Consider the following 20878-nt stretch of genomic DNA (forward strand, 5'->3'; position numbering starts at 1 on the left):
CTCAACAATTACAATGTTACTTGCCTGATTATGCTTTTATAATGATTTGTCAATTAAAGCTAAGTACATTTAGAGATTAATTACAAGGAAATTGTAGCTGCTAACATTCCACCATTTTTTTATTATTTTTTTTTTTATTATTTTTTATTTTGCATAAAGAACAGTGTTTCTGCTCAGCGACCAGATTTGTTACCTTTTCTCCCATCTCATATAACATGTTTATGTCCATGGGCTAATTTAAAGAGTAGAGGAATAACAGATTTTGGCCTGGAGTACTTAAATCTAGCAACAGTATTGAAAATGAAGACATGAAAACAAATAATCAATAACTGAGCTCAAAATATTCCTCCTTCACATGTTTGAGCACTTGGTAAAAAGTAATTACTTGTTTCTGTTTCAATTTCATTAAATGCTAGCAAGCTGAAATATCTAGCTCCAAGGCTAAATTAGTCTCTTGCTGTTTTATGCAAGTATGAACCAAGATAAGAGAATTGGTCAGTTACAGAATTCTTATTTTAATCTGTTCTTCTGGGAAGGTTCTTCAGCTAATTGGAAATGTACTTTACAGATTGATCTTTCAGAATTTGCCAAATAATTAATTTTCAAATCTTTTAAGATTACCTTCCTCCTATCAACAAGTTGTTAATCTGTCTCTGACTGCTATGCATCTTGAAGCTTTTAGGTGTGTTATATATCCTCATTCATGTTCAGTTTCTTAGCATTCCTGGATAACAAATCTTTAGGACACATATTCAGCTCACAAGTTAGGCATTACATTTCAGGCATTTTCATGTAGATAATTCCACACTTATAGTGCATAAAGTCTCAGTATAAACCATGGAGAGCTAGACTTATAGCCAGCTGATTCCAAGGATGTGATTCAATTGCCTGTACAGAGGTGTCTAATGCCATTTGAGATGTCTTATTGTAGCCTCTATAGCCTTCAGCTTAGGATAGTCAAACAAAATCTTTCTTATTCACTTATTTATAAATTACTTTTTCTTCTTTTAATCATGGATAAAGAGAACAAGTTACTCCTTAAGAGAACATGTTACTCCTTGTAACTTATTTAATTCTTATTTAATTCTTATTAAGTACTCTCTTTTTTCAAACTACACAACCATATCTAGATCTCTTTTAATATCATGGAATATATTTTCTAGACTTCCAGTCATTCTTACCAATTTTGTACGGGCTCATGTGCAGTCTGAGATCAACAGTAACCCCTAAATTACTATGCACAGGACTCTGGTCTAACCAGGTATTCCCCAGTTTGAATTTGGATAGGAATAACTAATTGAATAGTTGTACTTTGTACTTGTCTATGCTGAATTTTGTGGGTTGCTTTTGTTGTTATTGTTGTTGTTGTTGTTTTTTCTTTCCCCAGACCTATTTTGCCAGTTTGGTAAGATTATTTTTAACTCCAATGACATACTTCAACATGCGTGCAGTTCCTTCAATATTCTTGCATCCCCTCACAGGTTTATGTCATTATCTATGGGGTTTTTCTCATGCTTACTCTTGCTGCTTAGTAGTAACTATGGGAACAGATTATTCAATTTGCATAAGTTACACAAGGTTATATGGCACTGTTCCTTCATGGAGGATAGGAGAAATAACTACTCCAAAAGCTGTTTAGGGCATGACTCTAAAGTCCTTGTTTAGTTTTACACTATCAAATCACACTAGCACTGAAATCCCGGAAATATTGAGATTGAGATATTGATACTGAGATATTGTATGGAAAGAATCTAGTATCTTCTCATGAGGCTCTAATAACCTCAAAGACAAAAAACCCATGCCTGACTTATTTTCCACAAAAACGTTCAAACTGGCTCTAATTGTCGGGAATATAAGGAATATGTGTCTTAAGAAGAAAATTGGAAAAAAAGTGTGCTGACTTTATCTGTCAGATTCACTGGAAAGTTTCAGATTTAGCATCATAATTAGGCATGAGTTTCTGAGAAACAAATGTGCTGATTTCTTTCAATGGAAATATTTGTCAGAAAAGTTCATAATTAATGAAGCATTTTCATCATGTCCTAAACCAAAACAATAGTAGATGCAGTATCATGTCTTTATCGATGACAAAAATTATACACTTCAGAAAACAATATAAAAAACATGGGATAATCTGTTCTTCACAACTGCCTCATCCTGCTCCCTAACATCAAGCTGCCTTAAACCCTGAAGCATGTGGGTTTTTTATTCCCTTCACTAACTTATTGGAAAGAACTTTTATGATTCTGAATATTTGGTCATTTACATGCATTTCTACCCCTAGTTTTCATTCTCTATCATATTTGTCTCACAGCTCTTTGGACTTCCTGAATTTAATAAATCTTTTCAATCTCCAAATTACTACATCACATCTTTATGGAAATATTTCACACTGAAGTGAAAGGTGATGGCTTTGGACTTCCCAAATACAAAGTTCTCTGTATTGTCATTGTTGGCCAAAAGGGTCATCTAACATATCCAATCCTGTGCAAGCGCAGATAAACCCTGGCTGCAGAATATAGGATTAGAGTATCTGTTTCTCTTTAAAAAAAAAAAACAAAAAAACAAAACAAAACAAAAAAACCTCACATTTCACAGTGATACACAAAAACAGCAGAAGTTGGCAAAACCCCTCATATTAATTTCAATCCCAGCAATATTTACATTTTGTTCTGAAATATAACTCGTGTTTCTGTGTACTTTGAAACAGATGCTGTGTCCATAGAGTGGGTGAAGTGATGCTTACAAACATGATAGAGCTGTGCTTCATTTGCTCGAGTGCGCTGGGACAGACAGAACAGAACACCTCCGTGGTCTGAAGAGGACTGAAAATCTGGAGGTCCCAATAGTCGCCCCACACTTGCTGAGGGCTTTCTGAGTTGCTTTGGTCTTTTCACACATAGCAATATTTTCCTAGGCTGGTGTCTAAAATCAAACATCTAAATCAGTGGGGATTTAAACTAGGGATTTAAAACTAGGGATTTAACTTTAGAATCTTAACAATGATCACAATAGCACCGGTTATATATACACTACCATATACCCATCAGTGAAAATCAAGATATAAATGGCACCACATTCACTGTACAAGAACAAAACAAAAGACATACAGAAAAGCTGTAGGGAGGTGCTCATAAAAACTGTGCCTTTCTGACCTAGTTTGCCATAACATACTTCTGTATGATCAGTAACCCTCTAGGCTACATTAGTTAAACTGGTGATTCAGACATGAATGACTTTATATTTATTTAGATCATGTATATTTAGGTGTATGGTTAAGTATGACACATGCACATACACACACAGAAGAAAAATGAAACAAGAAATACTGTTTCATGGACTCCTGCCTCTGGGCTTTACCAAGTCATCTCTTTAGCCATGCATAGAACACAGGACAAAGACTATACATAATAATGATTAATAAAACAATAATTGCCATACAGAAAGAAATAAAACACCAACTAGGGAAATGATATTACTTGCCTGTGGCAAAGACAACATTCTTCGACACCAGTCTGTATTCCACAATGGAGAACTGAGGAAGCTCAATCCTTTCCACGCCAGTCACTGCATTATCGCCTCCTCTCCAGTAGAACTCTATGTCATCAGTTGTGTAGCCATCTGCAGGCAAAGCAGGAAAGTAAGTGAGAAACAACAGTGGACTGGAATGAGCTTCAAACCAGCATACATGGTTTGTCATTTGTGGCAATGAGAAGAATAAGAACAGCTGTAGTGGTGTATGAATTTTTGTTCTGTATGCCTGTTAGAAGCTCTCCTGAAGAGCTGCTCCATTACAGTCTACACAGGAATTTGAGACACAATACTATTGGTTTTGTTTTGTTTGTTTGTTTGTTTTGTATCATGCCCATTAAATTCATACTAGGACTACAGCCCCTACGAGATAGAAATTGCCACCCATTACCAATTTCAGAGATTACAGACTGCTACCTGCAAAATCATATATTAGTCTGATTTAAGACATTCAACACATCTAGCACTGATACGAAGTGTATATTGACACCAATAATCATCAGAAAAATGTGGATTATTCTATAAATACAGACAAACATAGTTAGGGCAGATCTTTTCCACTCACACTGAAGAGTGTGAGTCACGTTAGCTTCTGCGGTGGAGGACTCCAGCTGAATATAGAGTATTAGCACACAATCTCCAGCCAGTAGCAGAAATGGAGTAGGAGCTCTTGAAGCAGAAATATACATCTGAATATTGCAGTCCTAGAACATGACTAGGTGGAAGAGAAAATCTGTTTTTTCATGGAACAGAACTACAAACCACAAATGGGGCTGATCTGAGAGCCCAGGGGGTCCTGCGGCAAGACCATCTGTGCATAAAAAAGCACACTGAAAGAAGATGATATCATAGTGTTTGCCCTCTTTAAATTTAATCTGATTAAAATATGAACACTCATTCTTGTGTTGAAGATAAGCATCCAGTCACTGCCCCTGCTAACTCAGGCTAGAATGAATAACAGCTTCATTCTGTCCTAAAACTGTTTTCCTAGGAGAGATATATCCATGTAGAAATGGATAACACTTTATGTATTAAAGAAGGTCAAATAAGCAAACAAAAAATCTAATGGATGATAATTATGTGATTCATATAGTGGTTACAGTCTCCAGTGTAAATATTCTACAGTTGTACAAAAGGAAAACCACCCCACATCTGAACTAGGTATTACATTCATCTTCTCATATACATACAGCTTTCAATTTCCAGAGTACAGTTCTGTTCATCTAGTGGGTATCTTCTCAAGTCCATCATACAAGCTGCAGTGGTTGTGATTCTGAAACACAAACATGATATAGAATTACTATAAAGCCAGTAATCCTGGCTCTTTTTTTTTTTTTTTTTGTAATTGAGAATCTGGTCCATACTTTTACACTGAGCAGCAGCTACACTGACTTCAGCAGAACTCACTGTGACTTACACTTACACAAGAAGTCCCTTTGTGACTTGACCTATCTGCATATGCAAATATTACAAAAACCTTTGCTGAAATTAAAGAATATGACTTTATATTAGAAAATACGAAGTGATAAAAGTCTGCTACAGATGTCAGAATTATTAGAGCTGTGTGAATTACTGTTCTGTGGCAGATGGAGGAAAGAAAATGAAACATTGAAAAACTGTTGCAAGTCCAGCAAAATGATTTGTTTTAAAGTTGAGTTTATTTCTCTAGTTTTCAAAAGTAAATTAAAAGGGATTTTGTAATGAAATACCATATTGAATTCTAAACTTTCCCGCAACGATATATTTTTGCTTTTTATTTGTATTTTTTATTTCCAGTGCAGGCAATCTAGGACACTAATGATGAATTTGCAAACCATTTCATTACTGATGAACCTGCATTTTTATACTATGCATTTTTATATGAATTTGGTATACTAGTTTAAAATTCAAGGGCAGAGTTTCAAGGGAAGAGAAGTAGGTGCTTTTCCTCAACTCTTACATGCTAAAAAACAACAACAAAAAAAAACACCTGTTTTCATTATGTATGCCTTAACTGATTCTCCAAGAAAATGAAGGAAAGAAGGCTTATCCTTAGCAAATGGTTTATTTAAGTGAATTAACTTCACATAAAATCCAAGGTAAGGCAGTTGTAATACCCATTACAACTATCTTACAGGACAACAGAAGTTCTATGACTGTCGAAGGCACTTCTGCAAGAAAATATTCTAATTTATTTGCACAGGGGGAGACAGTTGTGTATGAGAACAATGGCAATGGATGGGTCAGGAGAGGAAAAAGCTCAAGGATCTGTTACTCAGCATATTTTTCTCATTTGTGTTCCTACCAGTAGACAGGAGGAAAGGCACACTCTGGATCTTTGTCCCAGACACACCTATAGCATGATCTGTCACTGATGCACACTCTAGGCACTCTCTGAACACCTTTATATAAGTCCCACAAGCTTTCAGGTACAAGTATTGTATAACAGGAGAATATTTCAGGTCAACCCATCTCCAGCTTCCTGCTGGGAGATGCTCTGGGCCTATACAAGAAACTGCACATTCTTGCTCAAGTACCTTTACATGCTACAGAAAAATGTAAGTTTTTCATGTCATAAATATCCAGTAAAAACCATACAAACAAACAAACAAACAAACAAAAAAGATACAGCTAGATATAGACAGAAAGAGATTTACCACATTTATGCAAAGTAAGTTTAGTGCTCAGAGGTCCCTCCTGAATGAACTTTTAAGCAACCAAATTTAAATTGCACAAATGTTCACCAAAAGCAAATGTTAATTGCTCAAGCTTGTGCATGCTACCAAGAAGAACAGTTTTATTTTTTATGGGATGGGATGTTGCCTGACACAGTGGGACAATGAGGTTTCAAGAAGTCATCATCACAGCAGTGACAGAGAAACAATTACAAGACAGAGAAAGATAAAATTGTGCACAGATACATGTACATTTTGCATAAAAGCGATAAATAAAAGAAATATTTTAAATTGATTAGAGTTCCCTATTCCAGTTATCTGTCCTCTGGATATAGTTTCTCTCTTTCCCTGCTGCTTTATTACTGGACTGATCACCTTCAATTATACTGACCCCATCCACACTACACTGGGAGAAGAACGTTCTACTGACAGAAGAATGTCCTCTGTACCCCCAAAATTTACAATATAAATCAGTCTAGGCAATATAAATACTTTTTATGGGACTGGGTTACAGTCCTGATGGCTAATTTGATCTTCTTTTCATCTTGACTTGGAAATACATTCATCCAAAAAAAGAACATAAGTAAATCTATTTGCATTGTCTGACCAATCACAATTAACCTTTTTACCTTGCAAACATCAACCATGCGCATATCACATGGGTGATAACTACTTGAGTCCTTCCAGATGAAATAAATACATTCCTCCACTCTATTTGTAACATTTAACATTGCACTGCCTGAAGACAAGAAGTCTATATACGGCAAGTATACAAGCAGTTGGAAAGACTTCTTTTGATCTCCAGTCAGTCTATAGTGCTTTATTTCTGTTTTGGTCTATTATGGAAGAAACTGTTGTATAATCTTATGTTTGCATATTGTTCTGAACAAGGTGGGACAAAGTTAGTATGATACCCAGAGAAAAAAAGTTCCCCAGAAATGAGTTGAACTTCCAAAAGCTACAGTTCCATTCCCCCATCTTCATGGACTCTACTGCATTAGCAAATTGCTTTCTCTGAACAGAGATGAAAGTTGGATAACTGAAGGTCAGGTACTTCAGAAGCAAGATAAATTAATTGTTCAGAAGAAAACACAGAGCCAGTGTGGCCTGTGGATCAGTTTTGTTATATATTTTTGAGAAACTGCTTTGCTCCATAGATATCCTATAATCGGTTGCAACACTCCAAATTTCCCCTATTATTCTCAACAACCTTGCATTTTGTGGCACATAAAATTCCAAGTTCTGGTCTCAGCCCACAGGATGAATCATTGTCTCCAGACAGCAGCTTGAGACCGAGGCCACCAGGATGCTCCCAAACCACAATACAAGAAGTTAGGCCAGTGGCAGAGCAACACTAAGCTCAAGTCCTTAGATCAAAAGAGCTAAAGATTAGACATTTTCTTCCCTCTAATCACAGTGCCTTATATTTTGCCAAAATTTAATTTCGGACAGTAATTTTCATTAAGTAACTTAGCTATTTCACACACAGCAAAATCTGACCATGAATATCGAACGTTTTCAGAGGAAAGGGAATGGAAAGAAGGCTGATATACATGAGCTACAGGTGAAATTCCTGCCAAGTGAATACTATCAAGTGAAATGCAATCTGCTTGTGGACATTTTCATTCTACAGAAGAGGAAGATAACTTATTCAAATATGGTATTTTATGACAGATAATCCTCACCTGAATGACTCCAAATATTTTTAGAGTGTGGCAGAGAGATTTTTATTCATTATTATGATCACAAGAGTTCTAATCTCCATCACTTTTCTATTACATTGCTGTTGGGGATGGTTCTTTAGAGTACAGGAAACAACATCATCTTACATTGTTTTTTTATATTTAACTACTTGTGGAAAGAATCCTAAACCTGCAGTGTTCAATATTGGGTACAAATTATGCAACATGAAAGCCTGCTTTTGCTTAAATTAATTCTGAATGTTTTTTGAACATCCTGTTTACTTGAAACTTCTTAATAGGCTGAGTCCGTTTTTATTTTGTGTAAAAAGATTCACCCAGCTATAGCCCATACATGATATCTAACAGGAGTTAAAGAGGTAATGGACCAAGACTCATCTCAGATTAAAAGTTCACCTGCTGATAAAAAACAAAAGCAGGTAAAATAATATTATAAATCTAATCCATATGTACCACATTTCAGATCTCATTCATTTTTAAACTAGGGATTCTATCCTGTAATTAAAAACACAAGAAACTTCCTATGATGGAAACAAAGTTTAAATTGGCAAAGACTTGTTTTGCTGGGATAGTTTAAATCACTGTACCATACAGAATAACCTGTCCAAATAAAGGAACTTTTTGATACTACCAAGCCTTTCAGTAAGTTTTTGCTTGTGTAATTATATGTCTTAACGGAGGTATTTTTCTGCATTACTAACCGTAAAAGCTATGATCAAAAACAAAGAAAACACAGGCCAAGCCTAAAACAGGTATAGCACAGGTCAGCGCAAGGCCACTTTGTAGCTTTGTTTGAAATGTAAAACATTGAAGTGTTGATCCCTGTTTGAAAAAATCACTGAATGTACACAGACTCATGGTCCTAACAGTGGCTGACTCCATGTAACCAGGACTGTTTGTGGTTTTCTTTTTCTTTATAGACTGAGGTCATGTCAAGAGGCAACATATGTGCCCATGTTCAATCTTACTGCCTGTATTTGGAACAAAATTTTCAGGTTTACAATTAATGCTTGCCTTTCCGCTTCCTATAGCCACTGGGCTTTCCAGATATGGTGACTCTACATAAACAGATAAAACCTGACTGAAGATGCTTCTGGCAAAATTAAGAAACATTGACTGTGTCATTTATTTTCTACGGGCATCTTTCAGAGTTGTAGGGAAGGTTACATAATATGATGCACACTGTTTGTAATAACCTTGTACCAGGAAACAAATATCAACAATACATAACAATAGCTATGAAATCTTCATCATGAAAGTACAGACCTGAGGCCATAAAGCACCGTTCCATCTGGATGAAGGCGAATCATTCGATTCTTCACAGTAACGCCATGCACAAATGATTTCTTGTCATTTAAGAAGTAAGTGTCAGGCACCCAGAGTTGATCTGCCACTCGATTATCAAGTGTGAGGTTGAGAGGTATGCCAGCATATGCCAGTCTCTTGTCTCTCCAGTACTGTTGAAAATACATAGTCAAAGTGTAATCCTGGTGAGAAAAAATAGAAGTACAACAGTCAATCATACTTGCCATAACTAGAAAAATGTTTTTGTTTTTTTTTTTCCTGTCATTAGCCTAATTTGCTGTTAGTAATTAAAAAAAAAATAAAAATCTTAAGAAATACAACTATTATTGGTATCTTTTGTCCTCCTTTTCTTTCATGTAATCCTTCTGAAAATTACCTGAAATTATGATGTCTGTGGAATAATAAACAACAGCATAGGTAAATACTGTAAATACTTTCAAAACTGATGGAGGAAATGAAAAATATGGAAAGTGTTTTAAAGCAATGTTCTAAATCATATCTGAAAAATAAGCTGCTAAAACGTAATTTATATATGTGTCTGCATGAGAACACATCTTGCAGTAACAAAGATTTTCTCATCAACAGGCAACATATAACACATACTAATGTCAATATTTCGTTTTCATAATTTTGCCGGTAAAGATCTATAGCAGCTGTGAAAAACTGTGATTGTTAACTTGAGATCCTAAATATGAATATAGACACCTAAAAGATATGTTTTGAAAATCTTCCTTTCATTATGGAATTTGTTAACTTGCCTCGGTCATGTCATAATAACACTGCATTGAAACATTCTGGAAGCCTTAGATAATATGCCTCATTTGTTAGCTTCATGCTATTATACAAATATATAAAACTGTATGGGAACATTTCAAAGTTAAGTGCCAGCAAAACTGAAAAGAAAATCACATGAAATAGCAAAATTTCTTTTTTTGAAAAGAAAAACCTTTATGTTTTCTTTCTCATAACTTTCAAAGTGTGGAAGAACACTTCAATTTTTAGGAAGCCTATTTTTATGCAGGAAATAAAAGAAGAAAGCAGCTGAAAAATAATACTTTATTGTATATGGAAATAAATGTTTAAAGTCAAATAAACCATTGCTTTCAGGTCTAATAATATTGCTGTATTTAACATTTAAAAAAAAAAAAGAGACTAAGTACAGGCCATTAAAACTCTGATTTTCAAATTACAGAAATGCTTTAAACAATAAAACTATTCATGAAACTCTTCACAAAACACTGAGAAATTTATGTGATCTCCAAACACATTTAAATATTTAGCAGCAGGTGTGCAAGCCACAGGATACCTGCATTTGCATCTGGTTCTACAAGCTGGAGATACAAAAGCCCTCAGGCTTGCTTCTTGTTTGGGAAAAGGATGTTCAGGGTTTCTAAGTACAACTGTTGGGAATGGTCCATTCTTGTAATGGGTCTCATGTGGAGACAACCCAATTTCAGGCACTGATCTTGCTCTGCTTCCTTCAACCCCAAAAGCCTCTCACTGAAATCAAATTTAACTCTAGATAGCCTTTCATACTTAGAGAATTTTCATTTTTTATTCAGTGATTCATTCTATCTAATGAGGTAGCTGCTATAGCTTTAAGAAATCAATTTTAATTGCTTACCAAATAAATCATTACAGTTATCAAGGGCAAGCTGTTCCCGTTTTAGGAAACTAATAAGAGACCTTTGAAAACAAGAGGACCCAGCGATGGGAGAAAGGAGCCTGTGTGGAACTGCCTGAATGGAAACTCGTCTTTTGAAACTCAAATCTGACATGACTGCTCAGGAAAACATGCTCCAGTGTTTCTCTCAGAAGCTTCCTTCGGTGGGACTCCTCGTCACTGTTCATCAGTGAGGGAGGTACATGCGCGCCTGCCTCGCTCCCATCGGGAGAAGCGCATCTCTCCTCCTGTTCCGTGCAAACGGCTTTCTGACACTGATGCGTTAGGGTGAACATCCTCCACCAGTTCTGTTACGGCTTAATTAAAGCCTGTTTCTATTAACATTTTAAAATTTGCTGTGTGCTTGGCTTTTATAATGCTTTGCACATCAGTGTCGAGAAACTGGGGATTCTAAAAGCTGTAGACACATGTGCAGTACACCAACCAAAGCTCACTAAGTATAAATGCACAATATACAGACAAAACAATGCCAGGCAGAAATAAAGAAATGGGGTGGCAATGTATAGTATTGAAAGAAGCAGAACCAGATAGCACTAAAATATAACAGAAGCAGTACGTTTGAACATCCCAGAATTTTAGGTGAGTTCCTTTTTCCTTGGGCTTGAAATAAAATACATGCTAACAGCTAATGAATGGAGTAATTAACTAGCTATGTAAAATATGTGTAACAATACTAGCAGTAATATTCTGTCATTTTATCTGTTTATTTAACTAAAATTACTGGGGTAGGGAACAACAGAGAAAGGAGTTTACAAACTGCACACAAAACCAGCAACATCCAGCAAACTGCAAGAACTTCCAGCATCTTGGCTGAAAGAAAAACAGAATACTGCCTCTGAGGTACACATTTTATTAGCACTTCCTCAATTAACCTTCACTTATTTCATCTCAACTTAAAAGCAGCTATCTATGCATCTGCTAATGTACACGACTACATTTTCATGCATTGAAAGTAACGATACTTCAACTAGTTGTTTAAAAATCATACAATATCACATGCAAAATATCTGTTCAATAGCAGTTCTTCACTAGCTATCTACTAAGGAAAATGCTTAAGAAGTATCTTCTGCAATGCCAGTCTACTATCCTATGTCTGCCTCATCCTACTCTCTGGACTTCAAAACAACAGACACAGACTACCCAAGAAAGGCTGTGTGCCTCCATACACTTTGACGGATCACTGTACATTTGTGGTCTTTTGCCAACTGACCTGCTCTGAAGATGATAGGATAGAAAGAATGAATACAAACCATGGCTATTTACCATCACACTTTGGGGAGGGGAAGGGAAGGGAAGGGAAGGGAAGGGAAGGGAAGGGAAGGGAAGGGAAGGGAAGGGAAGGGAAGGGAAGGGAAGGGAAGGGAAGGGAAGGGAAGGGAAGGGAAGGGAAGGGAAGGGAAGGGAAGGGAAGGGAAGGGAAGGGAAGGGAAGGGAAGGGAAGGGAAGGGAAGGGAAGGGAAGGGAAGGGAAGGGAAGGGAAGGGAAGGGAAGGGAAGGGAAGGGAAGGGAAGGGAAGGGAAGGGAAGGGAAGGGAAGGGAAGGGAAGGGAAGGGAAGGGAAGGGAAGGGAAGGGAAGGGAAGGGAAGGGAAGGGAAGGGAAGGGAAGGGAAGGGAAGGGAAGGGAAGGGAAGGGAAGGGAAGGGAAGGGAAGGGAAGGGGCATGTCCTGGTTTCAGTTAGCACAGAATTCATTTTCTTCCTAGTAGCTGGTGGAATGCTGTGTTTTGGCTTAGAATGAGAAGAGTGCTGATAACACCCCGATGCTTTAATTGTTGCAGAGCAGTGCTTATACTAAGCCAAGGACATCTCAGCCTTTGCTCTGTCCTGCCAACGGGCAGGCTGGGGGTGCAGTAAGAGCTGGGAGGGGACAGACCCAGGACAGGTGACCCAAACTAGCCAAAGGGGTATTCCATACCATCTGACGTCATGCTAAACAATATATAGGGGTGGCTAGCCGGGGGGAGGGGGGCGGACTGCTCGGGGTTAGGCTGGGCATCGGTCAGCGGGTGGTGAGCAATTGCATTGTGCATCACTTGTTTGTACATACTATTATTACTTTCGTATTATCACCATTGTATCATCATTATTATTATTATTATTATTATTTTCCTGTCTTATTAAACTGTCTTTATCTCAACTCACGGGCTTCACTTTCCATTTCTCTCCCCCGTCCCAGAGAGGGAGGGGGGAGGGTGAGCGAACGGCTGCGTGGTGTTTAGCTGCCAGCCGGGTTAAACCACGACAGGGCATCAAGCATATAAGAATGGCACAGAAGCTGCTTGGTAATGCAAGGAACAATAGAATGAATGGGGAAGGTCAGTTCTTTTGGGTAGTTCTACCAAAGTTAGTCCTGGAAACTATGTTTATTAAAACCTATGAAGATGTCAGCATTTATTCTTCGAGTAGCTAATTTGCTAGGCTTTGTACCTATAAAGGAAAATTATTTCTCCTTTTCCGCACTCCAGAGGAAAATGCTAAAATGGTTTCAGTGTGGATTCAAAAAAACACACTAGGTATCTTTTAGGTAAAATGAGAAAATGAATTTTTGCCCCTAGGTAAGTAGCCTGAAAAGTTTATTTAGGGCCACATTCCTCCAGGGTAGCTTATGGTGACTATCTCTGATATAGCGGTCAAGAGGGTAGGTGTCTAAAGCCAGAAGAGATTAATCCCACTGCAGCTTCAGCATTAGGTGCTGTTATCTGTCAAAGAGGACACAGATCTGCCAGCTTTAGGAAATTCTAACTGTTGCACAGAGCAGTGAACAATTTCATCAGCTGCAAAGACCTCCATAAATCATATTTGAAACAAACAAACAAACCACTCAAGTAGCAGATAATACTTGAGAAAGAATTTAGATACAACGGTAAAGAGGTTTATAGTGAAACTTAATTAGTTCATAATATATCTGTCCTTTTTTGTGTGTATTATCTGTGCTTTCAAAACATCTTAAGCAAGAATTATACACTCACAAATATTATACATGCTAACTGTGTTCAAATACATTTTTAAGTGTTTCCTACATGTTATTTGTCTCTTCACTGATTGAACATACCATGCAGGAAGTGAAACTAAAATTTAACTATGAAGTCAGTTCAGACAGGCAGAATGCATTGTATTACACTACTGAACAGTACCTTATGCACAAACTATAGGACTAATGAATTATAAATACTAATGCAATGCAATATTAAGCACAAACGAATTTGTTTTCTATTACAGGGTTAGCTATCTCTATCTTTTCTCTCTCCTATTCAATAAAAATGAAAGAATTATTTTAAATATATACTTTGTTCATCAAAATTAAATTAAAAACAGCAATTATACTCTAAAATTGACTCTCACTGCTTACATTCTTAATTTGCTATATATTGAGGATGTTAAAGTTATCTATTAGCTATAAAAATGTGGTTCTTCAAAGTGACTGCACAATAGAACACTACAACTAATAATTATGATGGAATACTATTAATATGGCAGTTAATCAAAATAAATTATTCACGTAAAACAAATACATTGAAAATTACTGGAAATACTGGAAAATGTTGTGCAAAAAAAAGAACTGTTCCATTGTTTGGAAGGACAGCCTTATATCTACTTGAAGTCCAGATTACTGTCTTAGCTTTTCATTTGGACATAAATTTACATTGTTGTTTTCTTGACCAACAGACATGCAACTATTAGCATCAGCTTTTGGATTATTTATTTTTTCTGACCTAATAAAGTAAATACTTATTCAGTGGATAAACAGATGTATGATAATCCATGCCTTAGTCTCTATATAATTAAAAGGTCCCTTTCTTTCCCTTTCATATAATTTCAAAAATTGCCTGTTGTAGTATGAAGAGCTATTCTTGAACCATCGGTGATTGAGTTGCATCCTTCCCAATAAGCCCAAAGTGAGTTGCAAAGCCAAACTCATTAATCTTATGCATGACAACACAGCTGTAAATCTGTTCCCATACTATACACAGAAAAGACCTGAGAAATAGATTCATGAACACATTAATTCATAGTTATAGTTAATTTAAAAATTAATTTAATAAAGATATATTCAGAAAGGCTAACTTTAAGAAGTTAGAATTTACCAGCAATACATTCAAGTGCCTGAGATAATTACTTAAACATTTTTTCTCAAAATTCAAAATGTTCTAAAATGCTCAATAACTTTCACATTATAGAAAAACATCCATTATATTTTACTGGTTGACAGTGTGATTTTTCCCAATGCATCTAAACTATATATTACTTTGTTAGTTGGCAGTGAATGGAAAAAGGTCACCAAAGCCCATTATTCTGCAAAGTCTTTCACAAGAAAACTGCCTGTTCAGAACCTTGCATTGAAACTGGTGTTAGAAAGTTCACAAGCAGCCTGAGTGAAGGAGATGTATGCACACACACAGACACAAGCACACATGTACTTTGCCTCAACAAAACATCATTCTCCAACACTTCTTGGTCTACCTGCTGTTATATTAAAGATTCGTCTCACCTACAAAATGTTCATTCAGGCTTCTCTCTGACACCTTCAAAATGACAGGTTGAAAACACACCATGTTTTCTCTGTCAAGTGGTAAAATATTATTCTGTTAAGAAAATGTAATTCTCAAGTATCTTAATTACACTAATTGCAGTGTATCCATGTATCCATGTTGTCTTGATATCCTTTGTAGTAAATTACCATGATTTTTTTCCCTCTTCTACTGAAACACATGGAGTTATAAATAGGCATAAGGAGATATTTAGCCTCTAAGAACCCATTTGATACCGCAAAATAAACTTTTCCAAATGAACATATGATAGCCTGTGTCTTTCCTGCCCTCTTCTCATACTCTTTGGCACGAGAGTTTTCATCTCCACCGCAACCAGGGTGCCTTCTCCAAAGAGCCTGCCCCCCGCTGAGCATCTCTCCGTGCTCCGAGGAGGGTTGCCATACCAACCAGTGCCAGGCTTTCTGCATGCAGAGGGAGCATGGTTGACATAGCAACTGGCTAAAGCAGCCTGGTCCCCAGCTTTTCGGGGAGCCATGGTGGTCACTGCCAGAGAAGTTTTGGAGCAGGAACAGAGGGAGTAGTTGGGCAGCCGTCAGCAGGCACTGCCCTGTTGGCCATGGCCATGGCCAACCATGCACTGCCATGGCCATGGGATCTTACTTGTCAAAAGATACATGTTGGCTTTTCTTTTTACATGTTCTTCTGCCCACAACAAATTCAAGCTACCATGGATTTGGGGTGTTCTCTCATCCAAACATAAAGTTTCTGCAAATATTTCAGTCTGAAGACATAAGTCAGGACAAGAAGCCAGTCTCAGCTATTCAATTCCTAACAGGTAAGGAGACAATACTTGAATGTTCCTTCTTTGATTAAGAGTATCATGGGCATTACAATACCACAGTAATCAGGAGTTTCTATTCTCAAAGGACTGATCAAAGGAAAACTAGCATACACTTTTACACATCAAGGTTATAATACCCTCTGATCTGGTGGCAGAAAGCTAGCTAAAAGAAACTATGGTCCTTTGCTATACCCCTCAAGATCTGCCCAAAATTGTGTGGTAAATTTGCAATCAACATCTACTTTATAATAGACAGATGAAGCATAAAATTCAATATCTAATGGAGGCCTACTACAACACTTTAAAAAGGAGGATAAGCAGAAATTTCAAATAATTAATTGCTATGCTAAAAGACAACCCTTAAAAGAGATTAATTAAATAAAAATAAATAAATAAATAAATAAAAGACCACCAACTATGCTTTACAAAAACACTTATCAGAAAGAAAAGAAACACTAGGCTCAGTGAAACAATGAACCTGCTGCATGCAGCACAAATTTATTTATTTTGGAGCTGACAGGACCTCAAGAAAACAGGTACATTTAATTGCACTAATTGAAATCCTGCTAACAGCCTAACAGGGAAGAAAAAAATCAACCTTTATCAGCTGTCAGCTAGTTCCCACGACTGAAGCAGCTGACCTTAGAGAGATGGGAACTGACAGCTAATGGAGTGTGCCTCCTACACAGTCACGGGATGTGCCACCAGTGAGTTGGAGAAATGAGCTAGTGCCCTAAAATCTTAAAGCTATGGGATGTTTTGTCTAATATGAGATATTTGAGATAAAATTTTCAGGTCTAGTAGGTACCCATTTTAGAGAACAAAGGATTTCTCACACTTCTGCATCATTCTTTCCAGAAATATGTCAAGTTATAACTCTCTTTGGCATTACTTGAATTATCGGTAAAAATCTGGAAGAAAAAAAAATACTCAAAGTTCTTTAAGTTGATCTTACTTGTTGTATTTGTTCAATACTCCCTATTTCTTAGTCTACTGTATGCATAATCCCTTCAGTGTCTACAAGGTGTACCAGGACAGCAGTGATGGAAGCAGTAAGAACTGTGCATACACAAATGGCTTCTAAATACCGTGACCATAAATACATAGCTCCATGACACTCTTATTTGCTCTCACTGAACATCAAAACCATCCAAAACAATTTTCAGTAAAAGCCATATTTCAGATTAAAATTCTACAGTCTTTTTGTCACTATAAAATCATCAAAAGACTTTTTTAAAAGACACTTTAGAACTTGTATGGTATTTTTTTAATCACACCAGAGTTAAAAAATAACACAAAACTATATTTAGGAACAGAGGGCTAAGGAAAACATGCCCTTAAATGAAAACTGAAATACGTGTCTGCTGCCATTTATACTTTTTGGTTAAAAAAAGGAGTATTTACTCTGGTGTGAGGAAAACTTTTAAAATTGTCTCACCTCCCAATCTATTTATTTTGCTGACTTTGGGAACCAGCCAATCTCATTGGCACTAGAGCATCAAGGCTGATGCCCAAAGTCCTACTTGTTGTTTGTGATTATCTGAACCACCAAACAGTCCTAAAGGAAATCCTGTTTGAGAATGGCAGTATGAACAAAATGCCATCTGAGAAAGCGAGTGGGAACATATTGGACATCAAATGCTTTTAAAATACATGACTTGAAACATTCTCTGTGTACTTTTCAATATTGTAGCCCATGAAGTCTGAGTGTTCCAGGCGTGGAGGGTACCTACAGACCTGGCTGCCACCATCTTGTCAAGGCCCAGGCCTAGGCCCCTGCATCACCCTGGGGCCACCCTGACACAGTGAGGCAACAGCAGGGCCAGGCTCCAACTCCCCATATCCATGTCCAGACATGGCCCCCACCTGTGGGCCCAGCCTTAGCCCATCCTCATCCCCTGGGGCTGCCCAGTGCTGGGGATGGGGCTGCCATGGTGCCCCTGGTTGCCTGCTCCTGGTAAGGCGCTGGGACAAGCCCTGGCTGCCAGAGCCTACCCTGAGGCTTCCCTATACTATGACAGGGTGTAACTGTGCCTCTTTATGTGTAAATGGCACGTTCACTGGGATATAGATATTATGTGTTCCTTTTTGAGCAAGGAAATAAACCAGAATAAATATCTCTGCAGTGGAAGAGAGTGGGAAAGATGATCAGTTAAACTCACTGCTCAGCCGATTTCTTTTCCTTCAGACAAGTTACTTATATTGCAGCTTCTCGTACTTCATGCTTTCACCCTGTCCTGGTTTCAGTTATAACAGAATTAATTTTCTTCCTAGTAGCTGGTGGAATGCTATGTTTTGGCTTAGGATGAGAAGAGTGCTGATAACACCCCGATGTTTTAATTGTTGCAGAGCAGTGCTTATACCAAGCCAAGGACACCTCAGACTTTTGCTCTGTCCTGCCAACAGGCAGGCTGGGGGTGCAGTAAGAGCTGGGAGGGGACAGACCCAGGACAGGTGACCCAAACTGGCCAAAGGGGTATTCCATACCATCTGACGTCATGCCAAACAATATATAGGGGTGGCTAGCCGGGGGATGGGGTGGACTGCTCGGGGTTAAGCTGGGCATCGGTCAGCGGGTGGTGAGCAATTGCATTGTGCATCCCTTGTTTGTACATATTATTATTAGTAGTACTATTATCATCATTGTATTATTATTATTATTTTGTTATTATTATTTTCTTGTCTTATTAAACTGTCTTTATCTCAACTCATGGGCTTCACTTTCCATTTCTCTCCCCCGTCCCAGAGAGGGAGGGGGGAGGGTGAGCGAACGGCTGCGTGGTGTTTAGCTGCCAGCCGGGTTAAACCACGACACACCCTATCGGCAATGTTAAATCCAATTTTATATTCCGCAGTAACAAAATTGGGATGCATGGTAAGTCAAAAGGAAAACAATGCTTTTGCTAAAAATTCATTACTGTGGGTAGGATAAACTGATCACGTGACAGCTATGCTCATGTAACTTGGTAAAAAGCAAAATAAATGAGTAAAAAAAAGCCAAATGCTGCATGCAAAAAGAAATACTGCAAATATACATGATATTCAACCCACACACAAACTTCTTGTCATACAGAGGCTTGTGAAAGTAGTGGAAAAGAGAGTGTCCCCTGCCAATGCCCTTTAAAAAATTAGGCTGAGTTAAGTTTAAAGGAAAATGGCTTGTTGAGGGGGATGTCTCGCCTCCTTCATATGACCTGAACACTCTGCAAAAATCTGCTAATAGCTTTTGTAATTAGGAAAAAAAGATATATCACCACAGAAATAAAAGTGAGGAGGGTTTTGAACTGCAGCGTTGTCCAACTTCTTAAGCCACAAACAGGATAGTCTAAATGATCAACATGAAACAGATAATTAATGACAAATCTTCCAACTTGTAGGTTTAAAGTTTTTTGTTTGTTTGTTTGTTTGTTTGTTTTTAAATAGCGTTCTTTGATGACAGCTGACACTCTCAGGGGTTTGTATCTACTTTAAATACATTGAGTAAAACTGATTCTGCTGTGGATTATATGTTAGTTACTTTCCTCTTCAACCATCTATAGTAAAAATACTTTTTGCAAGGCTATCTTTTGGGCTACTTTCTGACATCAGCACTTATGTGCCACACAGGATTCCTGCACAGACAAAAAGTTGTAAATGTATTCTGCAATATGTTTACTTTAAATAACTGAATGTAGAAAGGGCTAGTTGTGTACTGCAATATTCCTCCTAACATGGTACTAATTGGAGGGACAGAAGGTGAGTATTTTTATTTCCTAGGAAATCTGGTAAAATGATTGAGAACTTAAAACTCAGTCTGTATATCTCCCTTAATATCCCTTTCCTCACCAGACAGTTATGCTGTGTGGTGTTATGCTAGTGCAGTGTGGTAACACCTCTTCTGCAGCAAAATTACTTGTATACAGCTGTGCTAGGTGGAGATGCTGATTTCAGTGGTGCTCTTCAAATTCAAAAGGAGGCCAGTTACAGATGCAGGCCAGTTATCTAAAGAAATGGATTCTTCCTACCACAGGTACAGCCTATAATCACTGTTTGATTACCTACCAAATTCATCTGCCATTGTCAGATACCTCACAGATACCTCAAACACAGCAAAGCACATTTATGAGGCCAGAAATCATTTTCCCCACTAGGCCTTTGAGTGACCAAAATGTGGCTGGGGGAAGGAGCATTAGCAAGGTACATTATATGACATTGTTTTCAGCCAGAGATTAGTATTCTGCAGAACATGTCAGTTATGATAATCCGATGGCCTCCTCAAATATAAAGATTATATCCTCCATCATCTACCTCTGCTCTTGTTTCAGCAGTGCTTTTTCATGCTGACAGTAGAATCAGTCTTTCAGGTAATAGCATAGGGATGAAAGGTTTACATGTAGACCCATCAGGAACCAGACAAACTTTTAGAACAAAGTCTGTATATAAACAGGGTTCAGGTAAAGCTGCTGGCACTAAACAATAGAAAGGTTACTAAAGAAGGGAGCTGAATTATGATGATTAGAAAAGAAAAAAAGTGCAGAAGAATATCTGGCCTTGGGTGATGAATCATAGAGAGGTAAAATTATAAAATATTTATATCCTTGAGAAAGAGGTTAAGGTGGTAAAATGCATGTAGGACACAAGTTAAGCTAATTCTACTCTCAAAAATACTAGCATAGAAAAATAAGCAACCAGATC

General features: G+C 37.5%; 1 protein-coding gene across 1 annotated transcript in view; it reads right to left on the reverse strand.

Moving 5' to 3' along the window:
* GABRB3 (gamma-aminobutyric acid type A receptor subunit beta3) overlaps positions 1 to 20878 on the reverse strand; it is a 123103-nt gene that overhangs the window by 24078 nt on the left and 78147 nt on the right. Inside the window, exons 4-6 of the mRNA XM_082760508.1 lie at positions 9152 to 9372; positions 4722 to 4804; positions 3484 to 3621 (exon numbers count right to left, since the gene is read on the reverse strand). Of these exons, the coding sequence (XP_082616634.1) occupies positions 3484 to 3621; positions 4722 to 4804; positions 9152 to 9372 (442 nt within the window). The remainder of the gene's footprint in view (positions 1 to 3483; positions 3622 to 4721; positions 4805 to 9151; positions 9373 to 20878) is intronic.

Source organism: Aythya marila, assembly GCF_965140915.1.
Source record: "Aythya marila genome assembly, chromosome: 1".
NCBI classification, from domain to species: Eukaryota; Metazoa; Chordata; class Aves; order Anseriformes; family Anatidae; genus Aythya; species Aythya marila.